Source organism: Erinaceus europaeus, chromosome 1 (genome assembly GCF_950295315.1).
Source record: "Erinaceus europaeus chromosome 1, mEriEur2.1, whole genome shotgun sequence".
In the NCBI taxonomy this organism is placed as follows: domain Eukaryota; kingdom Metazoa; phylum Chordata; class Mammalia; order Eulipotyphla; family Erinaceidae; genus Erinaceus; species Erinaceus europaeus.
In genome coordinates this window covers 153,379,942-153,405,287 of record NC_080162.1, presented here as the reverse complement: position 1 = coordinate 153,405,287, position 25,346 = coordinate 153,379,942, and the positions used below count along the sequence as shown (strand labels likewise).

At 36.2% G+C, this 25,346-nt stretch overlaps 1 protein-coding gene across 1 annotated transcript in view; it reads right to left on the bottom strand.

Annotated features, from left to right (window-relative positions):
- Positions 1–25,346, bottom strand: part of RB1CC1 (RB1 inducible coiled-coil 1) — an 89,509-nt gene that overhangs the window by 23,209 nt on the left and 40,954 nt on the right. Inside the window, exons 8-16 of the mRNA XM_007515972.3 lie at positions 21,514–21,684; positions 17,420–17,604; positions 17,067–17,253; positions 16,904–16,985; positions 16,618–16,679; positions 14,955–15,058; positions 14,457–14,583; positions 12,472–14,369; positions 1,248–1,413 (exon numbers count right to left, since the gene is read on the bottom strand). Of these exons, the coding sequence (XP_007516034.1) occupies positions 1,248–1,413; positions 12,472–14,369; positions 14,457–14,583; positions 14,955–15,058; positions 16,618–16,679; positions 16,904–16,985; positions 17,067–17,253; positions 17,420–17,604; positions 21,514–21,684 (2,982 nt within the window). The remainder of the gene's footprint in view (positions 1–1,247; positions 1,414–12,471; positions 14,370–14,456; positions 14,584–14,954; positions 15,059–16,617; positions 16,680–16,903; positions 16,986–17,066; positions 17,254–17,419; positions 17,605–21,513; positions 21,685–25,346) is intronic.

The following is a 25,346-nucleotide window of genomic DNA, read 5'->3' as shown; positions in this document are numbered from 1 at the left end:
CTCAATTTCTCTGGACTATCAAATAAATTAAAAAATAAAACCAATCACAATTTAGAATAGGCATACTGGGAAGGGCTAATAAAGATAAAAATCAACAAGGCCTCCAAATTATCCATTTAGAACCAATCTCAAATTCCCCTAAATAGTTTGAATTAACATCCAAATAACTGAAAATTTAAGTCTTATCTCCTAATCTCACTTAACAAGTGTTGATTTTTAACATGAGAAAACTAAATTTAAATTAGCTAGCTATTAATTTCATATATATTTTGGTCTGTTCATCCCCTTATTTTTTGGAAATGTGAAATTAACAACATGCTCAAAAAGAACATACAGAGGAAGAAAGGAAGAGAATAAGATCTGTTTTATGTAGGATGAATTATATAAATTCAGATTTAAAAAATTCTTTATAATACACCTGTTGATCACTCTTACTTTTAACTAGTGGTTATGTTCCTCCCCTTAAGCTAGTTTCATTGGCTTTTAGAAAACCACACCCCCTCCCACCTTTTCTTCTTTCTTCAAATCCTTATAATACAAACTTCCTAAGAGATCTGATGTATATTTCTATTATTTTCTATTCCTGATTATTTGTTAAAAAACTGTAATATTTATTAAAAAGAAAATATCATATATTGTTCATATATATATGAACAATAACACGCACATCAGTCTCAAAGGTGTGTTCTAATAAAAATATGTATCAATATTAGCCCTGGTTTGAATTACAACAACAGGCATCCACTGGTCCTATACCTACCTTTACCCTGAAATTCTCTAGTGCTTCTCTATGTACCAGTATATAATACTGATTAAGCATAAATTCAATTATGTTGTTTCCTTATTTCCCTTTCAACAATTGCCCAGTACCTCAGGTGAAGCATCTAACTTGTTCTAATCAGCATGCAATTTAGAATAAAATTTTAGAGCTCAGCAAATAAGATTTGAAAATTTCCCATGTAGTAGTATAAATACCTTCATTATTACCAAGTAAATAAATAAAATAAAAATCTGAGCTGTAATTAACTGATATAAATAAGATTAAACAGGTAGTTAACAAAAGAAAATGTAGTTTATAATTTTAATCTAGGATGATTTAAAAGTATATATAAAATTAACATAACAACAGAAGTTAGGTATCATGAAGATATTTAATAAGTATAAATAATATGATAATATAGGAAAGCGAAAACTAAACTCTAGAAAACCCTCACTTAGAAAAAAAAACGTTTAAACAATTAGCATACCTGCTGTTCAGCAATCAAAGATGTTCGAACATTTTGCATTTCTTCATTTTTTCTTTTCTCTTGCTCTTCAAGTTGTTCTAAAAACTTAGCTTTTTCTTCCTGGAGCTTTTCTTGAAGTTCAGCAACTAAGCTTGAAGAATCTTCTCTGACAGATTTGATAGCAGGACTTGAAAATTAAATACAGACTTTAAAAATATTGTTTCAATTACAGATGTAATCATAAATATACCAGGTAGCATAATTATTGAATATCAGTAAGGCTATAAGCCTTCCTTAAACCTAACAACTAGGTGGCTGTTTCAAACACTGATACCTGTGACAAATACACCAAGAAAGGGAAACAAGTAAATGAGAAAAAAATTAATACAGATTACTCTTGACATCAACAAAGGTAAATGAGTACATCTGATACTGTCAGGGTAGTTAACAAATAAGAATGTTTTCAATATAAAAATCAATACTGCACTTAAGAGTTCAATTCTAAATTTCAGTTGATGTACACCCTAAGCAACAATTAGTCTGATGATAAAACTGCACAAAGAAAACTAAAGATGGGCTTGGGAGATAGCACAGGGGTAGCAACACAAGACTTGCATGCAAGAAGTCTCAGATTAACCTAAAGTCACCAGTGGCCACAGTCGAACAGTGCTCTGGTAAAAGTAAAAATAAAAATATAGTATACATGCTGAAAAATAATTATATGTTACCATATAGAACAGATCATACTGTATATTTTATATGTAGTATAATACAGTAATAAATATTTACACAAAATCAAATCTATATATTGAGTTCATTAAAACTTGCAACCCCTTAGAAGTTGCTGACAAAAAAAAAAAAGAAGTTGCTGACAAAGTACAAAAAAAGTAAGCTAAGGAAAAAAAGCACTAATACTGGTGATTGGGATTGAGCCTGGGACCTTGGAGCGTCAGGTGTGAAAGGCTTTTGTGTAATCATCATGCTGTTCCTCCTGACCCAACCTAAACATAACAAATATTTTCTTAAAAAGTATAAATTGTAATATTAAAATCTTATAACAAACCATTAATAGTAAACAAACTTTTTTTTTTTAAGTAGGTAAGTGCAGGGCCTGGTGGTGTCACACCTAGTTAAGTGAACACAGTAGTGTTCCAGGAGCCAGGCACAAACCTCTGGTCCCACCTGCAGGGAGGAAGCTTCACAAGTGGTGAAGCAGGACTGCTGCTGTCTCTCTTTCCTTTTCTATTACCCCCCCCCCCAATTTCTCTGTCTCTATTCAATAATAAATGAATACAATTTTTAAAAGTAGGTAAATGCTCTCATCAAAGGGGTTAAACTATACCAACAAAAGAAAAGGTCTGGTACGTTAGGAAACATTTATGAAGTATTTATTGACCAAGGTTTTCATGTACATATACTCAACTTTAAATGGTTTTTATCTTCTTGCAATCAGGATGCATTTTACAATCATTACAGTCTGTTCTACTTAATACCTATATAATCCCCTAATTCAATTATAAAGGATTAATTAATTCTATACAATTGGTAGTCACACAAGGAATTCTAAGTTTTATTCATACTTAGTAATCTACTGATAAACACATATTAATTCAGGTAACTTGCTGTCCATCTTCTCCTAAAAGATGGTTTTAAATGGCCAAATATGCAATTTGAGATAGAATAACAAGTAAAATATGAGCTTTTTTTTTTTTTTTTTTTTTTTCAAAAAAGCTGGAATTAGGAGTGGAGAAGAGACCCATTTCATAATACAATTAAAGAACAAGTAGTAGACTTCCAGAGGTATGGCCATGGAGTAGTAACTGCCTCATGTTGGTCCTCTGATCAACTATCAATAGGTAAAGCAACAAAAATATCACCTGAAAACTCACAAGTGACGTTTCCCACAGGTAATGCAGGTGTGCATGGTCAGTGGATAGAAAAGGGGTGAGAGAGTGATTCTCAAGACTTGAGAATTCATGCTTAGTGGAAGCCAATGCCATTTTGGCATTACAAAGCACAGCACATTGTCAGTAGGGAGGCTGGAGGATCACTTGAGCCCAGGAATTCTGGGTTGCAATGCACTATGCCGATTGGGTGTCCGCACTAAGTTTGGCATCAATATTGTGACCTCCCAGGAGCTGAGGGCCACCAGCTTGCCTAAGGAGGGGTGAACCAGCCCAGGTCAGAAACGGAGCAGGTCAAAACTCCCACGCTGATCAGGAAGATGGGGAATTTCTGGGTGCTTAACATGTGAGTATAAGGACATTAGGATGTTGAACTGCCCACAAGACTCACTAGTATTTAAGGAAAGACTGGTCAAGAACAAAAGCCATGTGGGCTTCTCAGGCCCTGCCACCTGGCTAGGAAAATAAATCCTCCTTATTTGAGCACTCAGGAGAAAGCAATACTACCATGCTGTTACTTCCCAGGTTGAGGAGAGAGTATTAAGGCTACTGGATGCAACATCTACACTATGAATTTAAAGCTTTTGGAGAAGAAAAGATTAGGAACAATGAAGCACTTCTACATTAAACAGACAACTCCATCAGAAAGACGAATGTGAGTTACTGGGATCTCCAAGTAAGGAAGGGAGGGAGGAGCAGAGAACATATTCAAATAAATTATAGACAACTTTCCATACCTGGGCAACATGCAAGACACAGACATGAATCAACAGCCAAGTTCCTAAATCCAAAATGGTCCACACCAAGATACTATTACAGTAAAACTATCCAAAAGCAAGAACAAAGAAAAAAATATTGCAGTCTACTAGGGAAAGAAAGAAACTGACTTACAGAGGTAGAACCATCAGACTCTCATCAGATTTTTCATCACAAACCCTGGAGACAAGGAGGGAGTGAATGACATATTTAAAGTATTAAAAGATAAGACTTGCCAGCCACAAATACTCTATCCTGACAAGTTATCCTTTAAGTATGATGGAGAAAGATCTTTTCAAAAATTCATAAACTGAAGGAATTTGCCATAACCAATCCTGCCAATTGCAGGAATTACTGAGAGGAGTCCCACATAAAAAAAAAAAAGGGGGGGACACAAAATGGACAAAGCAAAACAATCAAATTTTGGTGAGCCAAGGCAAACTTAAAAAAACTGTTGTAGATCTAAAAAGTTAGACATAACTTTCATAACCACAAAATACAGGTACAAATAAAAAATAAGCAAGCAGAAAAATAATTAACAGAACATAAAAAAGCAGCTCTAAGTAAATCACATTAATAAATAATCATCCTTAATGTGAATGGCTCAAATTCAGCAACCCAGAGATTCAGAGTGACTGACTAGATTAAAAAGCAATGTCCACTGGGGACATACCTAGCTAAGTGGTGGCATACCTAGCTAAGTGCACATGTTATAATGCACAAGAACCTAGGTTCAACCCCTAGCCTCCACCTGCAGATAGGAAGCTTTGTGAGCAATGAAGCATTGCTGCAAGTATGTTTCACTATTTCTACTTTCCCTTTTGATTTGTCTATATCCAATAAATATATCTTCCAAATTAAAAATGGGGGACTGGCAGTGGCACACCCAGTTAAGAGCACATAATACTGAGAGCAAGGATACACCCAAGGAATCGGATTTCAACTTCTGGCCCCCATCTGCAGGTGTCTATTATCTTTCTCTCCTCTCTATGTCCCTTTCCCTCTCAATTTCTGTCCTATTGAATAAAATGGGCAGAAGGGAAAGAAAAAAATGGCCTCCAGGAGCAGTGGATTCATTATAGGCACCGAGCCCCAGTGATAATCCTAGAGGCAAAATAATAATAGTAATAAAATAAAGTGTTTCATTTATTCTGTCTCCAGGAAACACAAAAGAAAGACAAACAGAAGCTCTAAGTGACAGGATGGAACAAGTTATTCCAAGCCAGTAAGACAAAAGGACAGGAACATTTTCCTACTATCATATAAAATAGACTTTCAGACAAAGAGACAGAGATAGATAGTATATATTGGTCAGAGGGACCAACAGGACCACATACCATAATCAATATATACTTTCCCAGTATGAGTGTACTCAAACATATAAAACAAGCATTTACAGATCTCAAGGGAGACAAACAGAAGACCTTAAACATCACTCACAGCGATAGATGATGGGGACCAAAAGTCAAACAAACAAAAAGAAATTTGAGTTCTTAAATAAAGTGATAGATGAGATGACTTTAACAGATATACTTAGAACCTTTCTTACCAAAAGAAAAGAAGCTATATATATTTTTTTCAAGTGCACATGGAATATTCTGAAGGATTGACCATGTATTTGGGAACACCAAGATAACCTCAAAAAATATATATATGATTATTGTGATGCACCAGGTGAAGCAAACACAATACCATGTGCAAGGACCTGGGTTCAAGTCCCTGTTTACAGGGGAAGCTTCACAAGTGGTGAGACAGGTCTGTAGGTCTCTTCTTTTTTACTCCCTCTCAACTTATGTCATCTCAAATAAGGAAAAAAAAAAAAAAAGATGGCTGACAGGAGTGGCAGATTCATCATGCAGGCACCCAGCAATAACCTTGGTGGCAATAAAAATAATAAATATGTGAATATTGAAGTCATTAAAAAGTATCTTTTCTGACCGCGAGTTGGTGGGGTTAGAAATCCACCAGAAAAATAAATAAATCCATCTGCATCTGAACTATGGAAGCTAAATAATATGCTTCTGAATAACACTTGGGTCACTAAAGCAATAAAAAAAAACTGAAAATTTCTTAGAGAACAAGGAAAATAGAGATCAACTACCACTTTTTTCTTCTCACCAGAGCGCTGCTCAGCTCTGGCTTATGGTGGGGGGGTGGGTGGGACTTTGGAGTCTCAGGCATGAGTCTCTTTGCATAACATTATGCTATCTACTCTAGTCCAATTTTATTATTTTGGTCTTCCCCCCTCCCCCCAAATACCAGACTCTGCACAATAAAAAGCTTGAATTAGGACTGTGGAGACAGACAATGGTTATGCAAATACCTTTCATGCCTGAAGCTCCAAAGTCCCAGATTAGATTCCCAGCACCATGTGCCAGAGCAGAGCAGTGCTCTGGTCTCTCTGTATCACTCATTAAGATATTAAGATAAGCAAACTATTGTTGAGAAATAAAATGGATCTCAAGCAAAAAAATAACTATTTTTAAAAATTCTTTAAAGAATGGTTCTGACATCAAGAGAAATAGACTTAGCAATGTTAACATGAAGAGCTAAAATTCATTTTATTTGATTAGCACCATTAATTACTCTGGAAGTCATGTGCATTGGATTTGAGGGAATGCATTTTATGTAAAAAAAAATATATATGTTCCAGTAATAACCTCAAGAACTAAGAGATTAATGAAACCCTTCGAAAGAACAAGTTTATATATTCCTATCTTTGCATATATTCCAACCCAAAAAATTGGATGGAAGGGGGCTGGGTGGTGGCGCACCTGGTTGAACATAGGTTACAGTGCACAAGGAACCGAGTTCAAGCCCCTGGTTCCTACCTGCAGGGAGGAAGCTTCACAAGTGGTAAAGCAGGGCTGCAGGTGTCTCACTCTCCCTACCTCCCTCGCTTCTCATTTCTTTTTATTTCTATCCAACAAATAAAGTATTTAAAAAATGTACACAGATAGCCTTGTGTAAGTCAAGAACTTTTATACCACTGATAGAACTTAAGTTAGCAGTGTGTGTGCCTAGAAAGTTCTATTACACTTTTTTTTCTCTTGGAAATAAAAATTTACAATGGGGTGGGGGTTGATAGCATAATGGTTATGTAAGGAGACTCTCTTGCCTGAGTCTCCGGAAGTCCTAGGTTTAACCCCTCCCTCCACCACCACCACAAACCAGAGCTGAGCAGTGCTCTGGTGTTTCTCTGTCTTTCCCTCTCTGCATCTCTCTCAAAAATAAAACAAATACTTGAAAAATAAAAAAAAAGCTCAGTAAAATACATTAAACAAAAATTTACAATGAATACAAACTATATTGTGTTGCTGTTAGAACTCTCAGCCACTGACTGTATATTGGAGTCTGATAATTAGTTTTGTGTTTTTTTTTAACTTTTCTTTTGAGAGTAAAACATAAGAGACAGGGCCAGGCAGTGGTGCACCTGGTTAAGCACATACATTACAGTGTGAAAGGATCCAGTTAGAGCACCTGGTACCAACCTGCAGGGGAAAAGCTTCAAGTGTGAAGCAGGGCTGCAGGTGTCTGTCTCCTTCCTTCTCTATCCCCCCATCATTCTCCACTTCTCTGTCTCTATCAAATACTAAAATTAAAAAAAAACAAACCTTGAGGGCAAGGGTAGATAGCATAATGGTTATACAGACAGACTGTTGTGCCTGAGACTTCTAAGTCCCAGCTTCAATCCCCTGCACCACTGTAAGCCAAAGCTAATCAGTGCTCTGGTTAAAAAAAAAAAAAAAAAAAAAAAGTAAAAACTCCTTGAGACTAATAAAGTTCAAGTGTTCCTATATTTATGCAGATGCACACCAACTACTTCCTGGAAGCATGACAATGAACCATGTAGATTTTCAGACACCTGTGAACTACACACACTTTGTACACAGGTATGAGAAAGACCTTTGGCCTAAATTCTCAAAAATGCAACCAAAGTTCTACTTCTAGGTTTATAGTGGGGAAAAGCTCTAATTTCCTATTTCCCTAATCCCAATTTGAATAGCTATTTATATATTGTCTATTTCCTACTTTTTTTTTGATGTTCATATCCTCTGCACATTTTTTCCCCATAGTTTGCCTTTTCCTTCTTGACCTATGGAGGCACCCTCATAATGATAGTTGGTGTTTCAATGATAGTTGGTGTCTCAATACTGCTCCCACGAAGCAAAATTGTAGTAAATGACTGGTGTGTAAGATTGTATGTGTCAATATAACAGCATTTCCACTCAGAGACTCCATTAATTGAATTTAAATACCTTCTCTGCAGACAGAGAAGCTGAAAACTACATTATCAAGAATTCTCTTCCCAGTAAATTCTCTTCCCAGTAAAAGTTATCCACACAAGCTCTGGAATGCTAGAATCTACTGTTCCTCATGCATCACTATGGTCATGCACATGAGCAGTCTAAGAATCTTGAGATTTCATATAAATAGCCTATATAAACAGACCACTAGTAAAAAAATTTCAAAGAATTGTAGCAGTTCCCAACTAGTCACTTCTTTGTTTCAGATGAACTTGATTCTATAAATTTCATAGGATTCAACAGCAACCATCAAGCCCTAGCAAAAATCCACATGAGCTCCAATTCTAGTTATAAACATTTTAATCTTAGACTACTTTTAAATAATATTCCAATTTTTTTTTTTTTAACAAGAGCACTGATCAACTCTGGTTCACGGTGGTGAACAGGATTGAACCTGGGACTTCTAGAGCCTCAGTCTCTTTGCATAACCATTATGCTATCTACCCCTGTTCCAGATAGATGGATTCAAATGAAATTCAGGGCAAGAAATAAACCCAGTTAAATACTTGATTCTCATCTGCATACAGCAATGGCTGCACTGCCAGTACATGAACTAGGACATTCCAAAGCAGAACATGTCTGGGGTTAAAATAAAAATGGTGTATAGACTTTTGAGTGGTCCGACTGTCCTCCAAACCCCACCAACCATCTCTTGCCAGCAGCAGTAGACTCACCTCCCTTCTTATTTGATGTGTTACCTTAGCACTGGTCCCCTTTCAACTCACTGGTACTCTCAACAACCATTCCTGCCATTACACCAGATGCCAGGGAATTTGTTTGGATGGTCAGTGTCTAGACTCAATGCTAAGTCATTAAAAATCTGCTAAATTTAAACTGTCTAAATTCAGGACCTAAGTGGCAAGATGAGATACTCCTGGTCAGAGGAAAAATGGTGAATGTCCTATTGATGAGATCTAACTTGTTAACAGCTTAAGAAATTAAAAGCTTCATTAGGATACAGCCACATTGACTCATCTATATTGACCCACTGCTCTCTTTCTAAAATAGGAAAATCGAATTGTCTGGATAGAGATATTATGTCCCACAAAACCTACAATTTTTAGAACAGAGCACCATGCAGAATAAGTTTGTCAACCATTTTCCTAAAAAAGTCATTCTCAAACTATGATCCACAGAACCTAGAAGGTAACTATAACACTTTCAGGTACAGAAAAGCCAAAACTTTTTTTTGTAACACTAAGATGGTATGTGTCCTTTTCACCTTGCTATACAAGGTATAAAACTGCTGGCAGCTTAACATAAATTAAAGGCAGTACATTTGTAGTCATTCTATCCTTTCTGCAAGGTACTTAGTTAAAGTTTTTTTAAATAATTTTTATGTAGATGTAAAAATTACTAACACTATCTACACTTGACCATTGTATACATATATTTGTAACCGACTTGATAAAGAATGTGTGTGTGTGAATGCTTATGTGCACTTGAAGGAAACAGGGAGAAAGGAAGTGAAAAAGACCACAGAGACAAAGCTGCCTTCAGTGTGGTGGGGGTCGGGCTCAGGCTTGAGACTGGGTTGTACACATAGCAAAACAGCATACTATCCAAGTGAGCTATTTACTGGCCCCAGGATGATACATAAAACAAGTACTTCTAATGTCTCACAGAAAAGTACTTGGCTAAGTTTTAGATGTGATGAACTTCCTACTTATTTATGGTACAAATTATTAGGACTGACAGTCCCGTGGTTACTTCGATTTGTGTTGTAACAGATAATCTTAAAAAAATAATTAAAAAATTGAACTGTGGTTCAAGTCCTTCTGATCAATGCTCTGCCCCTGTCCCCCAAAAGAACCGGCAGAATGACCACTGATTTTCTTTATATGACCCCTCTGAGATGGTTTTTTAGAAGATTCATATCTGATCCTATGAGAGTTTCCCAGGTCCTCGGATACTTATTAAGGTCATTATTTAACACATGTGATTTCTTTTATTAAAACATGCCAACATTTTGGGGGATTAGCATAACTCAAACAATGCTTCCCAAATGGCCCATTTATAATGCTATAAAATCATGTATAAAATAGTCAAAATGTCAAGATGCTTATTATTTATATATTGAGTTCAAAAAATCTATTAGCATAATTTCAGTCCCACGACACTAAAATTTGTAAAAATGCTAGCTAGTATATTTTTATTTTTATAAAATTCACAATTATCAGGAGAGGCGACTTAAAACATTCCTTTTCCATTTGAACTAAAACGTATGGCAATAGACTTAATGCAGAATACTGGAATTGTCAGCAAAGTCATGATGCAGTTTTGCACAGGAAAATGTCATGACTTTTCTGACAAACCAACAGCAAATCCAAATGAGCCAAATATTGAAGTGATGTGCAAATACACAAAACATCAACTCTTCTCACCAGTTTTCAGTTTAGAAAATAAATTAAAAATTGAGAGAGGTAGAAAGGGAAGACAGCATAATGGTTATAAAAATGAATTTCATGCTGAGGTTTTAAAGTCTCAGATTCAATCTCCTGCACCAGCCAGTTATACAATGCTCTGGTATTAAAATAATACTAATAATAAAATTACAAAGTGGTAATGATTTACAGTGACCAGCCAACTAAAATATTTACTATCTGGCTCATTAAAGAACAGAACAAATCACTAGCCTCTGGTATAGAGGAAAGCAGAGACTGATGGAAAGGCAGGCACGCTGGGAAGAAGTTACTATGAAAACTTCAAGGATACTCCCTTCACAAATGGTATAACAGAAAAAGATATCACCAGAGTTGCAGATTATAATAACTGAACTTGCACATAATTATTTATATCTTTATTCTCCTCTACCATCCTCAAGTGTGTAACATGCTAAGTTTGTGGTTCTGTTTGTTTGTTTCTTTTCTGACACCTGCAGACCTGCTTCACCGCCTGTGAGTGGAGAGCTGCAGGTGGAGAGCTGAGCCGGTCCTTGTGCTTTGCGCCACGTGCGCTTAACCGCTGCGCTACCGCCCGACTCCTGTAACGCTAAGTTATATTAACTGTAGGTGGTTCTGTTTTTCATCATTTAACCTGAAGAATATTAAAAGAGAAATTGTGTCTGCACAGAGAGGTGAATGAGCATCAATATGTTCAGTCAAAGATGGCCACAATGACAAAAGCTTGAGTACCATCCTTTAAACAGGTGAGGAGGGATACAAGTTAAATCACACTAGACAGAAATGGTATTTTAAGTGTCTTTATTTAGAAGTTCAATTTAGACAAAATGGATGTAATACTATCAAGCTTAAAGTAGGTATGTAGATGGACTGTCGGTTGTCATCTTGCCACTGCTCTCACCTTTTTTTCTACAATCTCATCTGTACTGCAGCACAGTATTTTCCAGAATCCCTATTAGAGCTTCAAAGTTGCCATGAAAAGAACATATGCAAGCTCTGGAATGTAGAGGACAACCTAGGCTTACTCTCCAAGGGTGCGTGTAGTCAAATGCAGTTACACAGAAGTTTTCTGTAAAGTAACTTTACAAGTACTCATTCTGTTTGAATATTAACCATATCACTAGGGCTCTGAAGGGATTCCTGTGTGCTTCTTAATGTGCCATAGCTCTGGTAGGTGCTTCAGCTTCTATTTTCTTCCTGATACTTCAACTGAGAACAATCTTGCCCTTCAACAGTAACTTATTCGACCTTTGTTCTTGCATCTCTGTAAACATTCATACAACCCCAACTTAACATTAAACTGATTTCCCCCCGCACACCCACTCTCAAAGAACTTCTATTTGTAAAACAGAAACTGGACACCATTATACAAACATTACAAAGCCAAGTTGATCCCAAGAAATAGTGATTAGTGGTAATGCAAGAAGTGAAGGATATAAGTGGAAGAATTAATGATAAGACTAATTGATGATGTTCTAGACACTGTTTATTATGCAAAAAACCCTAAATAAAATTTTAAAACCACAAACACTAAAGATCATTCTCTGATCAAAATGCAGTAACATTAGACAATAATTATAAAAATGAAAAAAAACACCACTGTATAAAATTCAGAATTTGAAAACATAATCTTATGAACCACAAAAGCAAAAGCCAAAATTGAATTAAGAAAATAACAAAAATGGAAAAAATGCATAGCCCTGTCTAGAATTTAGCCTTTACTAAACACTGCTCAAATGCAACTGTTATATAATCTTAGTACATACAAAAGTTCAGTAATCTCAATCACATTTACCTAAAATACATAAGTAAATCAAGGCACTGTGATTACATAAATATTTTAATTTTATAATTATCAATTAAAGTTAATTCTTACCTTTCTGCTATCTGATTTTCAAGATGTTTTATTTTTTCTAATAACTCTTTCTCAACCGAGTCTCTCTCCAACTTAAACTCTTTAAGAGCAGTCTTAATAGCTTCTTCTTTTTCGCAAGTAAGCTTCTGAATTAATTGTACTGTGTCTTGTTCCAGGCTTATAAACTTTTCTTTGTCTTTCTCAAGTTTTTGGATAACAGCTTCATACTTCTCTTCTTGTTTGTTGATTTTTTCATCTTTTTGTTTTTCAAGGGCACTTAATTCTGAGTCCAATTTATTTTGCAATTTAGCTATTTCTTCCTTTAAACTTTTTTCTATTTCGAATGCTTGGTGGTATAAAGATGTTACTTTATTTAACTCAGCTTTAAGGATATTAGATTCTTCTTCATGCCTACTAATTAACTCTGAAATACACTGATCTTTCTCAAGTGTCATTAAAGTTCTTAGCTCTGACAAACCCACCTGATAATTTTCATTATTGTCCTGAATCTTTTGGTTTAGTTTACTTATTTCAGTTCTCAAATTTTCTGTCTCCTGTTCAAGGAGTGACTTTAAGGTCTCCTTCTGCTGGACTTTACTTTCTTCCAGCAAAATTTTGATTTCATCCGTTTCTGCTTCTTTCAATGCAAGTTCAACCTCCAACTTACACCTCATGTCTGACAAATCAGAAACCTTGACTTTTAAATCCTGTAGCTGTTGTTCTTTTTCCTGAATAACTGCGGCATGAGATTCTTGTATCTGATCAATTCTTTGCTGATTTTCCTTTTTTAGTTCTTCCAAAGAAATCTGGTGGTCTGTAATTACTTTCTCAAATTCCTGTGTGTGTCTGACATGTAGTGTGTCCTCTAATTCCTTAAGATGACTTTTCTCCAAGCACTGAAGTTCTGCCCTTAACAACTGGATCTCCTCATAATTTTCAACATGAGCTTTTTTTAAATCTTCTAACACTATCTCTCGTGACTGTTTCAGTTCATTAATTTCACAATTTTTGGTGTGCATTATAGTTTCCAACTCTAACAACTTCTGATCCTTTTCATTTTGCAGGCGGATGACAGCTTCTTTTTCATGTTTGACCAAAGCAAATTCATTGTCTTTATTTTGTAAAACCTCCTCAAGACATACTAGTTCTCCCTTCAACTTTTTAATTTTGTTTTCATTTTCTTCACTCTCCTTTATTAGTGTATCAAGTTTATCTTCATATTCACTTTTTAAAGACTGTAGTTCTTTTTGATGTTTTTCATTTAGTGTTACTTCCAGATTGTATTGTACTTTTTCAATAATGTTATTTATTTCTATTGACGCACATTTTAAAGAATTTGAAAAATCACATTGTTCTTTTTGTACAAATGTTCTCAAGTGGCAAAGGTCTTCTTTGATGGCTTGTATGCTGAAATGTGAGTCACTGGCAACAACTCTACATTTTTCCAATCGAATATTTAGAGAAGCATGATCTCCTGAATCCTCTTTACCACATATATTTGTATCCTGCATACGTCTACTATCTATTGCATTAATAACTGATGAATAAAGTGATTCCACCATCATTTCTGGACTTTGAGGATCACTTATAGGATTAGGGGATGATAAATTTTCTTCTATTACAAACTCATTCACAGCAGACATAAAATCTGATTCAGGACTTTCTGCTAATGAATCCAAATCCATTGAAGCTTGATGAATAGTCTGTTCTATGTTTGGATGAGGGATAGTTTCAAAATCAAATGTATGAGCATCAATGCTATCTGGGGATAATTCTTCTAAGGGACATACTGCAGGACATAGGGGATCCTGAACAGAGAGTGGAGGAGGAGTTCTTGGTGAGGTAGTAGTTGTAATTCCTGTCGCACTTTCTATTCGAGGTGAGGAAGCTGACTGTGGGGATGTCTGACTCATGGATGCCTGAAAAAGAGAGGGAAAAGGCTTACAGAGCTGCAACATGAAAGCTTAACATTAATGAAGCAAACCATTTGAAAAAGCTTAATTTGCCTTTTGTTCACTTAGTAGATCTGTAATGGTCTGTGACATTTCATCCAAACTTTGTGCTGCTTTTACCAAATTGTGTAGAGCAAGGACATGCTGGTGTAGAGGTTCAAAGTCACAAAGTAAAGGAACCCTAAAAGAGAATGCACTCAAATAAGATTTTTTTTTTTGCTTTATGAGAAAAAAATTAATATATATCAAAAATAACTACAACAAAAACATTGTCAGTAAAGTGGTAAGTTAGAAATCTCTTAAAGTATACTACAAAGTGAGAGAAACTACTAGGGGAAAAAACTGATAAGCAAGGCACTAATTTCCTTCTACTTTTCACTTTCTGATCATTTTTGTAGTCTCCAAAAATGTCCTTACCAGGTAAGACAGTATACCACAAGATATTTTATTACTTCAGTAGCTCTTAAAAGATCTGATGCTATTTTACACAACTCTAGGAAAATAAAAAATGTGAAGATGCTAACTGAAGTTAAAATTATCAATGATGTTTACCTGAGGAATGGTTGGACTTCTGAAGGACAAAATGATTGCAGAAACTGTAAATCTTTTAGTGAAATATCTGGAAGTTCACAGTCAAACTTTCGAGGCTTCTGAGTCTATACAAAAAGAAGTGATTTACAAAAAAATACAGAAAAGATTAATGATTTCTTACCACAAATAATTTTAACAATATAAATAAAAATGCTTTAATGTCTACTCACTTAAAAAGAGAAATGCAAAGTAATTCAATGACTTGTATTATTTTTATGAGTTTTGAACTGGGACATAAACTGTGATCAATTCAAATGCTTATTCCTTCCCTATGAACTTTCCAGATCATAAAGGAATTCTAACATTCCCATCAACTTTAAAGGAATCTGGTTTTTCAGTACCACATTATTCAAGTTTTTCTCAACCTATAGTATGAAAGCCTTGTAAGCATTCATTCTATCAACCATCATGTATGCCTTACTGTTTTAATTTGATTAAAAGGTTCTTTCTTTGCAACACTTCCTTCCTACATTCATCTGAGTTTTCCACGAAACTATCAAAAATAATAAAAACTAGTCAATTTCAATTTCTTTAGAAAATATTCTATACGTCCTATCATTTCTTTATATTGCCAAAAATGCATCTTTTAAAAATAATACCAATTATTTTAAATATCAAGCAGATTAGACACGAAGACAATGTTCATGAAAAAAGGCTCCTAGATAAATAAGTATAAGAAATCCTACTTAATATATAGCACTTACTCTTAGATGTCAAAAATTACATATATTTGAAGACCTGAGAAAATCCCATAGTACCAAATTATGTTAAATACAAAAGCAGCACATCTGAGAAAACAATTAGAGCATTTGATTATAAAAACAGAATAAAATACTAATACTTCCCCCAATGATACCTGATTTAGAAATAAAACTAATTTCCTAAATCTTCACTAATCACTACCTAAATAGTCATCCTATCCTGTTCTGACTAGTCAAGCCATAAAGGAAAAATGGAGGAGGAAGGTTGAGGATGGGGGAGAGGGGGAGCAGTAAGAAAATGAAACGAGAAGCAAAAGACAGAAATGTAAAGGGGGGATGGAAAAGGAAACTAATATAAAAGAACCTATTCTTGCCAATTTATTTCTTAAAGAGAGAATCAAAACACCACTCTATTACATGCAGTGGTGACAATCACATACAGGGCTCCACATATCTAAGAATATACTATACCAAGTAATCCACCTCCCTGAGACATTATTCCTACTAAATTTAACAGTGTTGTATAATTTCTTCTGTATTATGAAAACTCTTAATCAAAACCCATGAGTAGGTGCCAGAGAGATACCCACCAAGTAGGGTACCTGCCTTGACAAATATGTGGCCAATTCTGAGCCCTGTCAAATCACACAAGAGGCGTCAGGGTTCTGGAGAGAGCTCTGGTGTTGTGATGTGTCTCCCTCTCTCTTTATTGCTCTCTGCAACCCCCACTCTATATCCAAATGGAAAAGGTTGATCCAGAAAACTGAAATAGCCTATGTGTGAAGCCCCTCCAATATCAAAAAAGGATGGAAAAAGCAAATAAATAAATAAATAAATAAAATAAACAAAAACCCTATGACTGTATCCTAAAGGTTTATGCCAATTGGCTTTTAAAGTGAAAAATATGTTAAATAAATACATACACAAAAGGAAGGGGGCCACGAGTCCAATCCCCTAAACAGACGATTTCTTAAAAAAGATTTTCCTGTGTAAAGAAATTAACAATATGGTTATTTTATAACTTCAAAGTAAAAAGGTTTTAGTTTAAAAAAAACTTCATATTTAAATTTTAGCAATGGATAAAACTCTAGACCTCAAAAAGCATGGCTTTCTAGGTTCAATCATATGTTATATGCTAATTAATTCACACCTATGAAATAACACAAGTTTCCTTAAAAGTAAACTTTAAAACTAATTTAAGACACTTACTAAATAATTTTCCAAAAGATTCCCTTTTTGACTTTTCAGCTTCATATAATCTCTTCCCATCTTTGACTAAAGCACCAGCCCACTAAAAGAAAAACCTGTGTTAATATCACACAATTCATTATTAATTTAATTACACAATTAAATTAGAATTCAATTCACATACCTCCCTATAGTGTTTAATGAACATTTTTCTCCTTACAACCTCAACAACAGCTAAGCAGTACATCTGAGGGACTGTACTAAGAGCTTCCACAATTCTCACTCTTTCTAACAGTTCTATTACAAGGCGGAGCAAAGCTTGCAATTTTTCTCCATCTTGATCAGCATGAAGCATTACAAAACAACACCACCTAGAGAATAAAATTAAGAATACAAACCCATAAAAATAATTTAATTTCAATTTAGCCTGTTAAGTATTTCAATATAGTGATAAGAGGAAAATTAATCAATTGGGAAAAATTACAAACAGATCAACTTTAAAAAAAAAACCCCACTAAACATAGTAAAACCACTTACTTCAGTCTGACATGCAGATTGTTTGCTAGTTCTTGTTTGGCAGTGGTACACTTCTGCTTAATATCCAACAGTTTTCTATGATTTTGCAACATAATCATCAACTGATTTGCATGACTCAGGCACAAATCAGGTAATACAGATGCATCCTTCAAGTTTTCAGCTCTCATCTGATTAGCTAAAAATCCCTTTGATAGAAAATATTAAGGATATTAATTTTGCACTTTGAAACATAAAATTACAGAAAGATAATTTCTATGCTAAACAAGAACCACTCTACCTTCAAACAAAATAAAATCTACACAATTTTCTTTTAAAAATATTTTATTTTGAATAGAGACTGAGAGAAATTGGGGGCGCGGGAGATAAAAGGAGAAACACCTGTAGTTCTGCTTCACAGTTTCTAAAGCTTTCCCCCTGCATATGGGGACCTGGAGCTTGAACCCCTGTCCTAGGACACTGTAATGTGTGTACATTACTGGCTACTATCTAGCCTCTCTCCAGTTTTTCCAATGTAGTAGGTATAACATAAGATTTGAGAATTTTTAAGAAATCTATGCTCAGCCAGCTTCCTCCTTTTACCCGACCCCCAACCATTTTCAGGTAGGAAGAAGGCGAAGGGGAAAAAGAGAAAGAAGAAATGAGAGAAGAGGACTAATGGAAAAAGGAGGAAGAGGAGGAGAAACTTTATCGTCTGGGAGGTAGCACAGTAGATAAAACATTTGAACTGTCAAGCATGAGACCCTAATTATGATCACCAGCATTGTGTATGCCAGAGAAATTTTAGGCTCTGTCTCCTCTTCTTTCTCATTAATAATACATATTTTTAAGATAATTTGATAAAGAGAAGGAGGGAGGTAAGGAGGATGGGCAGACAGAAGAATGGATTGCAGGCCAAGTGGTGTTATTTATGCCTGGTTAAGTGCACCTTCCTGGGAGTTTCCTCCTCTCTTTTCTGCTTCATATTTTTCTAAATATATATTAAAGTCAAAGTAGCTCACTGGTAGAACACATGCCCTGCATGTGGGAGACTCTAGGTTAAAACACTAATAGCACATAAAATAGCACATGGTACTCTGGCGTATCTCTCTCTAAGAATGTATGTATATATGTAAATAAAGTAAAATTGGATCAACATCTAAAAATAAAACAATTTTGAATGTAATTTTGTATTTTCTCACTTTTTTATCTATTTTAAAATGATAGTTGATATGAATTAAATAACAACAATTTTAAATTAACAATCCCAATGGTAAACAGTAGAGAGAAAAATTCATAGTATACAAAGGCAAACAGAAAATGGTATAGATTTAAAGACAAATAATAATAGTGTACATTAAATAAGTAGACTAAACATACAAATTGATATTTCTCAACTTATGAGGTCATTATAGTCAGATGACTGGATCTGACAAATATTTAAGTTATATATACATACACAACACAAAAACCATGTCATAATCAGTTTGTCAGTATGTTAAAATCTAGAAACTTATCAAAACATTTTAATGTATTAATTGAATTTATTTCAAGGATGGTTCCAGACTAGAATTAACTCTCTTAATTTTATAAAGGGTTTCTATTAAAGGAAAACAGAAAAAAAATCATAAAGATGATGAAATGTTCACTATTTTCTATAAATCAGGCACAAATCCAGAATACCCAGGATCACATCTACTTATTGCATTACATTTCCAGTCACTGTGTATGTAAGATAAAAAGTATGAAATTATATTAGAACAGTCATTATGTAGACAGTAGCTGTGTAACTAAAAATATTTAAAGGCAAACTGGCAAAATAGCTCACTTGAATGGTGTGCTGTTTTGTATGACCCCGGTTGAAGCACAACTCCAACACACTGAAGAAAAAAAAAACAACAGGGGGTCGGGCAGTAGTGCAGATGGCGCAAAGTGCAAGGACCAGCAGAAGGATTCTGGTTTGAGCCCCTGGATCCCCAACTGCAGCAGGGGCAGTCCTTTCATAGGAAGTGAAGCTGGTCTGCAGGTGTTTATTTTCTCCCCAATTTCCTCTCCTCTATTTCTCTCTGTTCTACTCAACAACATCAATAAAACAACAAAGGCAACAAAATGGACAAAAATAGCCTCCAGGAGCAGTGGATTTGAGATGCAGACACTGACCCCTAGCAATAACTCTGAAGGCAAAGGAAAAAAAAAAAAGAAACCTTTTAATCTGCCTTTCTGGAGCTTTATTTTTCGAGAGCAGTTCACAGTAAGTAGCTATATCCTTAATGCTTTCAAATTACTAAAAAATGAATGAAAGAATATGGAAATTAGGTGGGGGTAGATAGCATAATGGTTATGCAAAGAGACTTTGATGCCTGAGGCTCCAAGGTTCCAGGTTCAATCCCCCACACCACCATAAACCAGAGCTAAGTGGTGCTCTGGTAAAAAAAAAAAAAAAAAAAAAAGAATATGGAAATTGCAAAATGAATTCAATTAGTAAACTAAAAATGCAGTATTTTCTTCTTTTTAAAATTTTACTTATTTGCACAAAGACAGAGAAAATCTGAGCGAAAAGGCAGAAGTAGAGGGAGAGAAATAGAGACTTGCAGTACTGCTCTACTTTTTGAAGCTCCACCCATGAAACTTCCCCTCTGCAGTTGGTGACAAGGAGACTGAACCCAGGTCCTTGTATATGATAATTTATCTGTTCAACCAGTTGTGCTACCACCCAGCCCCATGCAATAAATATGATTATTTAGATTTTCTAACAGATGCAACACATTTAAGAGAAAATATTGGCTAGGAAAATGTCAAACCAGAATGTCAGAACCAAGACTATAAAGGTCAACTATTTGTCAGAGTATTCTAAGATGAGTGGAATTTCTAAAGGTCACTAATATGGGGTGAGAGGTATATTTTATGTTAACCATTCTTTCAAAGTCTATCAGTTTCTTTATGCTGTAAGTCTAACTTGGTAATACAGCTCTGAAGACACTGTATGAAATTAGCAATTAGGCCCAGAACCAAAACACTTGTAAATTCATAAAAACTTCAATTTTTCCATGTCATTTATAAAGTCTGTCCTTCTTAATTTGTTGAGGGGGAAGCTGGAAGTACTCTGATGCTTAATAAAATGACAATGCTATATATATATGTATTTACCAGAGCACTTTTCAGCTCTGGTTTACGGTGGTGTGGGGGACTGAACCTTGGACTTTGGAGTCTCAGGCAGGAGAGTCTGTTTGCATAATCTTTATGCTATCTACCCTCTGCCCACTATTATTATATTCTTTCACCATGTAAAAACACTGTTTTATAGACTATTTTCAGCACTTTCATGATTTACCTTTTAGTCACTTAAGATAATCTCAGCAAATTACTTAATCAAAAAGTGACATTAAGAATATACCTTCCAGGAGTCGGGCTGTAGCGCAGCAGGTTAAGCGCAGGTGGCGCAAAGCACAAGGACCGGCATAAGGATCCTGGTTCAAACCCCGGCTCCCCACCTGCAGGGGAGTCGCTTCACAGGTGGTGAAGCAGGTCTGCAGGTGTCTATCTTTCTCTCCTCCTCTCTGTCTTCCCCTCCTCTCTCCATTTCTCTGTCCTATCCAACAACGACAACAACAATAAAACAAGGGCAACAAAAGGGAATAAATAAATAAAATAAATATTTAAAAAAAAAAAAAGAATATACCTTCCTCAGGGAGTCAAGCTGTAGCACAGCAGGTTAAGCGCAGGTGGCACAAAGCACAAGGACCAGCGGAAGGATCCCCCGGGTTCAAGCCCCTGGCTCCCCACCTGCAGGGGAGTCGCTTCACAGGCAGTAAAGCAGGTCTGCAGGTGTCTATTTTTCTCTCCCCCCTCTGTCTTCCCCTCCTCTCTCCATTTCTCTCTGTCCTATCCAACAACAATGACATCAATAATAACTACAACAATAAAACAAGGGCAACAAAAGGGAATAAATAAATATATTAAAAAATCTACCTTCCTCTTTTAGTACATGGAAGCAAAGATACAGTAACAATATTCAAGGATTAAGTGAAAATCTGGTACACAGCAAATTAATATTGAACATATAATGAATTATGGAAACCTATAAATCCCTTTTCCTATGTTCAGTTTGAAATAAGCACCTGAGCAAGCTCTTTCTGTTCATTCACCAGTCGGCTGCAGCTAGCAATCATCTGATCCAGGGCATACAGTCTATCTTCAAGCCCTTTAATAGCTTTCATATTCTGATTATCAAGTTTGGCAATAGTTTGACGACATTCTGCTATAAATGGTCGAATAATCCTCGGATCAAGCTAAACAAGAAGAAATGTGAATTAAAATGTCAGCAAATAGTTTAAAATACATTTTTCAAATATATATATACATATATAGTTTCAAAGGGATACAAAACAATTAGAAGTTAGAACCTTTGAAAATCTGGATATACTTAAGAGATTACATAGCTCAATCAACTCCACTATTTAGTCATCTCTTAACATCACTTAGAAAATGTTACTTTCTGGCTTTTGTGTGTGTGTGTGTGTTTGTGTGTGGGGGAGGAAACTGTAGGAGGAAGAGCATAGCAGGTAAAATGCAAGGCTTGCATGTATGAGACCCAGGGCTTGAACCCTAGCACTTGATATATTAAGAGTAGAATTTCAATCTGACTCAAGAAATAAATTTTAGGAAAGGGTCTTTAAAATGTTAACAGCTTCAACATGCTCTTTGGTCACTGTCTTATCAATCCAAAAACCCTCTCCAAACAATAGTCTTAAAACTTACTTAGGATTTTTCTTTAATTATCTTTATCTATTAGACAGAGACAGAAATCAAGAGGCTTAGACCAGGGAGAACAGAAGCAACTGATGGCATCACTTTTAAGTTGAAGCTATATGTAAATAGTATAATAGAACATAAATTATGGTGAGGTCTTCTATGCTACAGCAAATCCTAACAATAGGATTTTCAAAATTAATCCAATTGCCAAATAATTTGGTTATAACAATAAGTATCGCCTTCTTAAACCCAACAGCAGGAACCTCCCCCTTTCTCTATAAAGCCCTTCTTTCTCCTAGTCCTGAAACCTTTAGGGTCGGGCTCACTTTTCTGCATGCTTCTCTCAATTCATACCGATACTGCAACTGCTGATCTCAACACAATCAATGTAACCAGTACCACCTCAACATGTTACACTTCAGACTGTGTCCAAAGATGTCAGGCATGGAATGTCAACTCTTAAACTTCACTATTCTGGTGAGACCTTTCCTTTAGGACTCCTTAATTCCATTTCGGGTGCTGCACTTCCTAACAAAGCCTCAAAACCTACATATATGCCCATGAGATAGGGCATATGTACACATGTATCCACAAGTTAGGGGAAAACATACACCTTAAAGCAAAGGTGCACAATAGCAGAGAGTCAACAAATGTCACAAGCAAGTAGAAAGACCTAAAAACAAAACAAACCTTAAAGTGCCTAATGAAACAGTTTCTACTTAAGACCTAGACACCCTCCTAACCTATTTCAAATTACATCTCCCTCAATCACTTCAAAGCTAACCCTGTCAGACATAGTAAGGACTACAAAAACTGAATAAGGGCAAGAGACTGGCATACTTTAATAATGACTCTTCAGTCACTACCAGCCTATCACCTGGGGCTCTAGTCAGGGAGTCCTGGGATTCCCACACAGACAAGATGGGCCTAGACCTTTAACAGATCCCTCTTGCCACTGTCCCTGGTCATTTCCATCAAGAAAAACATAATGGACCCCACTGAGGGCCCCTATAGTACCCTGCCTTCAATGTGGATCAAAAATGGTAGGGACTGTTCCATTCTCTGGAGGTTGGACAACATACTCTTATCATCCGAGGATGATGGGTTCTGAAATTAGTGCAGCCTTTAATGTTCCTAGCCACAACCACAGAATGTGAGCTCAGACCTAAAGGGATGCAGAGTTTACTGCATATGGGCCTGTAGATCAAATTAATATGATTAATTAGGGCACCAGATCAAATTGATGGGGTTTACAGTCAACAATATTTATATACTTTCCCCCTATTTGGGAGCTACTCTCTTCCCTGATTCAACTTTTTTTTCAACTATGACACCATCTACCCAGACAATAACTTGGGTCCACCAAGTTATTAGGTGTCAGGCTCAAATAAAAACTAGTAAAGCCAGGAGCCCCTTGGAATATACCTAAAATAGACCTACTAACTTCTTGCAAAATGGAGACTCCAAATCTTCATCTGCAATATTCTTACCTTTAGGTTCATGATTAGTCAACAACTTGTTCAACAACTATTTTTCAGCCACCAGGTTCCAGATGCCACCATGTTATCAACCTGATTTACCTGGGCAGATGACCCCACCAACGTGTCCCAGAGCTCCGCCTCCCCACAACCCTGCCTCACTAGAGAATGAAAGACAGGCTGGGAGTATGAATTGACCTACCAACACCCATGGTCATTGGGGAGGCAATTACAGAAGCCAGACCTTCCACATTCTGCAACCCACAATGGCCCTGGGTCCATACTCCCAGAGGGATAAAGAATAGGAAAGATACCAAGGGAGGGGATTCGATAGAGTTCTGGTGGAGGGAACTGTGTCCTTCTTATCCTATGGTCTTGTCAGCATTTCCATTTTATAAGTAAAAATTTAAAAACTCAAGAGGGAAGGGGATGATAGTGATAGACACCTGCAACCCTGCTTTACCCCTAGCAAAGTTTTCCTCCTGTAGGTGGGACCTGGGTGGGGGGGAGGTAGAACCCAGGTCTTTTGTGCATTGTAACATGTACTCAACCAGGTGCACCACGACCTGGCCCCTACGATTCACCCCCCCACCACCACCAGAGCACTGCTCAGCTCTGGCTTAAGATGGTATGGGGGATGAATCTGTGACTTTGAAGTCTCAGGCATGAGCATTATGTTGTGAAGCCCTCTGCCCCATATCTATGTTATCTTTAGTCTCAACTCCTATCACCTCAAAGAATTTCTCTAATCAGACCTTTCTTTATGAAGCTGAAAATTTCTTTTTATTGGTATTATGCATTAAAGTGGAAAAAATATTCATAAATGTTCATTCAATGATAGAAAAAAAATCACAACGGTGAGGGGCTGGGTGGTGGCACACCTGGTTGAGCAGACATGTTAAGTGCGCAAGAAGCCAGGTTCGAGTACCCAGCCCCACCTGCAGGCGGAAAGCTTCACAAGCGATGAAGCAGTGCTGCAGGTCTCTGTCTCTCTTCCTCTCTCTATAACCACCTTCCCTCTCTATTTCTGGCTGTGTCTATCCAATAAGTAAATAAAGATTAAAAAGAAAAATGAGAACCTGGGGGCACAGGGTGGTGGTTGAGCACACGTCACAATCCTCAAAGGACTCAGATTGCAGGGGCAAACACATCCATCCAAAAAGATCTGTGTACACATATGTTCTTGGCAGCACAATTTTTAATAGCCAAAACCTGGAAGCAACCCAGGTGTCCAACAGCAGATGAGTGGCTGAGCAAGTTGTGGTCTATATACACAATGGAATACTACTCAGCTGTAAAAAATGGTGACTTCACCATTTTCAGCCGATCTCGGATGGACCTTGAAAAAATCATGTTGAGTGAAATAAGTCAGAAACAGAAGGATGAATATGGGATGATCTCACTCTCAGGCAGAAGTTGAAAAACAAGATCAGAAAAGAAAACAAAAGTAGAACCTGAAATGGAATTGGCATATTACACCCAAGTAAAAGACTCTGGGGAGAATACAGGTCCATGAAGGATGATAAATGACATAGTGGGGGTTGTATTGTTAAATGGGAAACTGTTATGTATGTGCAAACTTGTATTTACTGTTGAATGTAAAACATTAATTCCCCAATAAAGAAATAAATTAAAAAAAAAAAGATTGCAGGGGCAAAGCATTGTGAGTGGTGAAATGGGGCTGCAAGGTGTCTCCCTCCCAATCTCTCCCTATGCTTTCA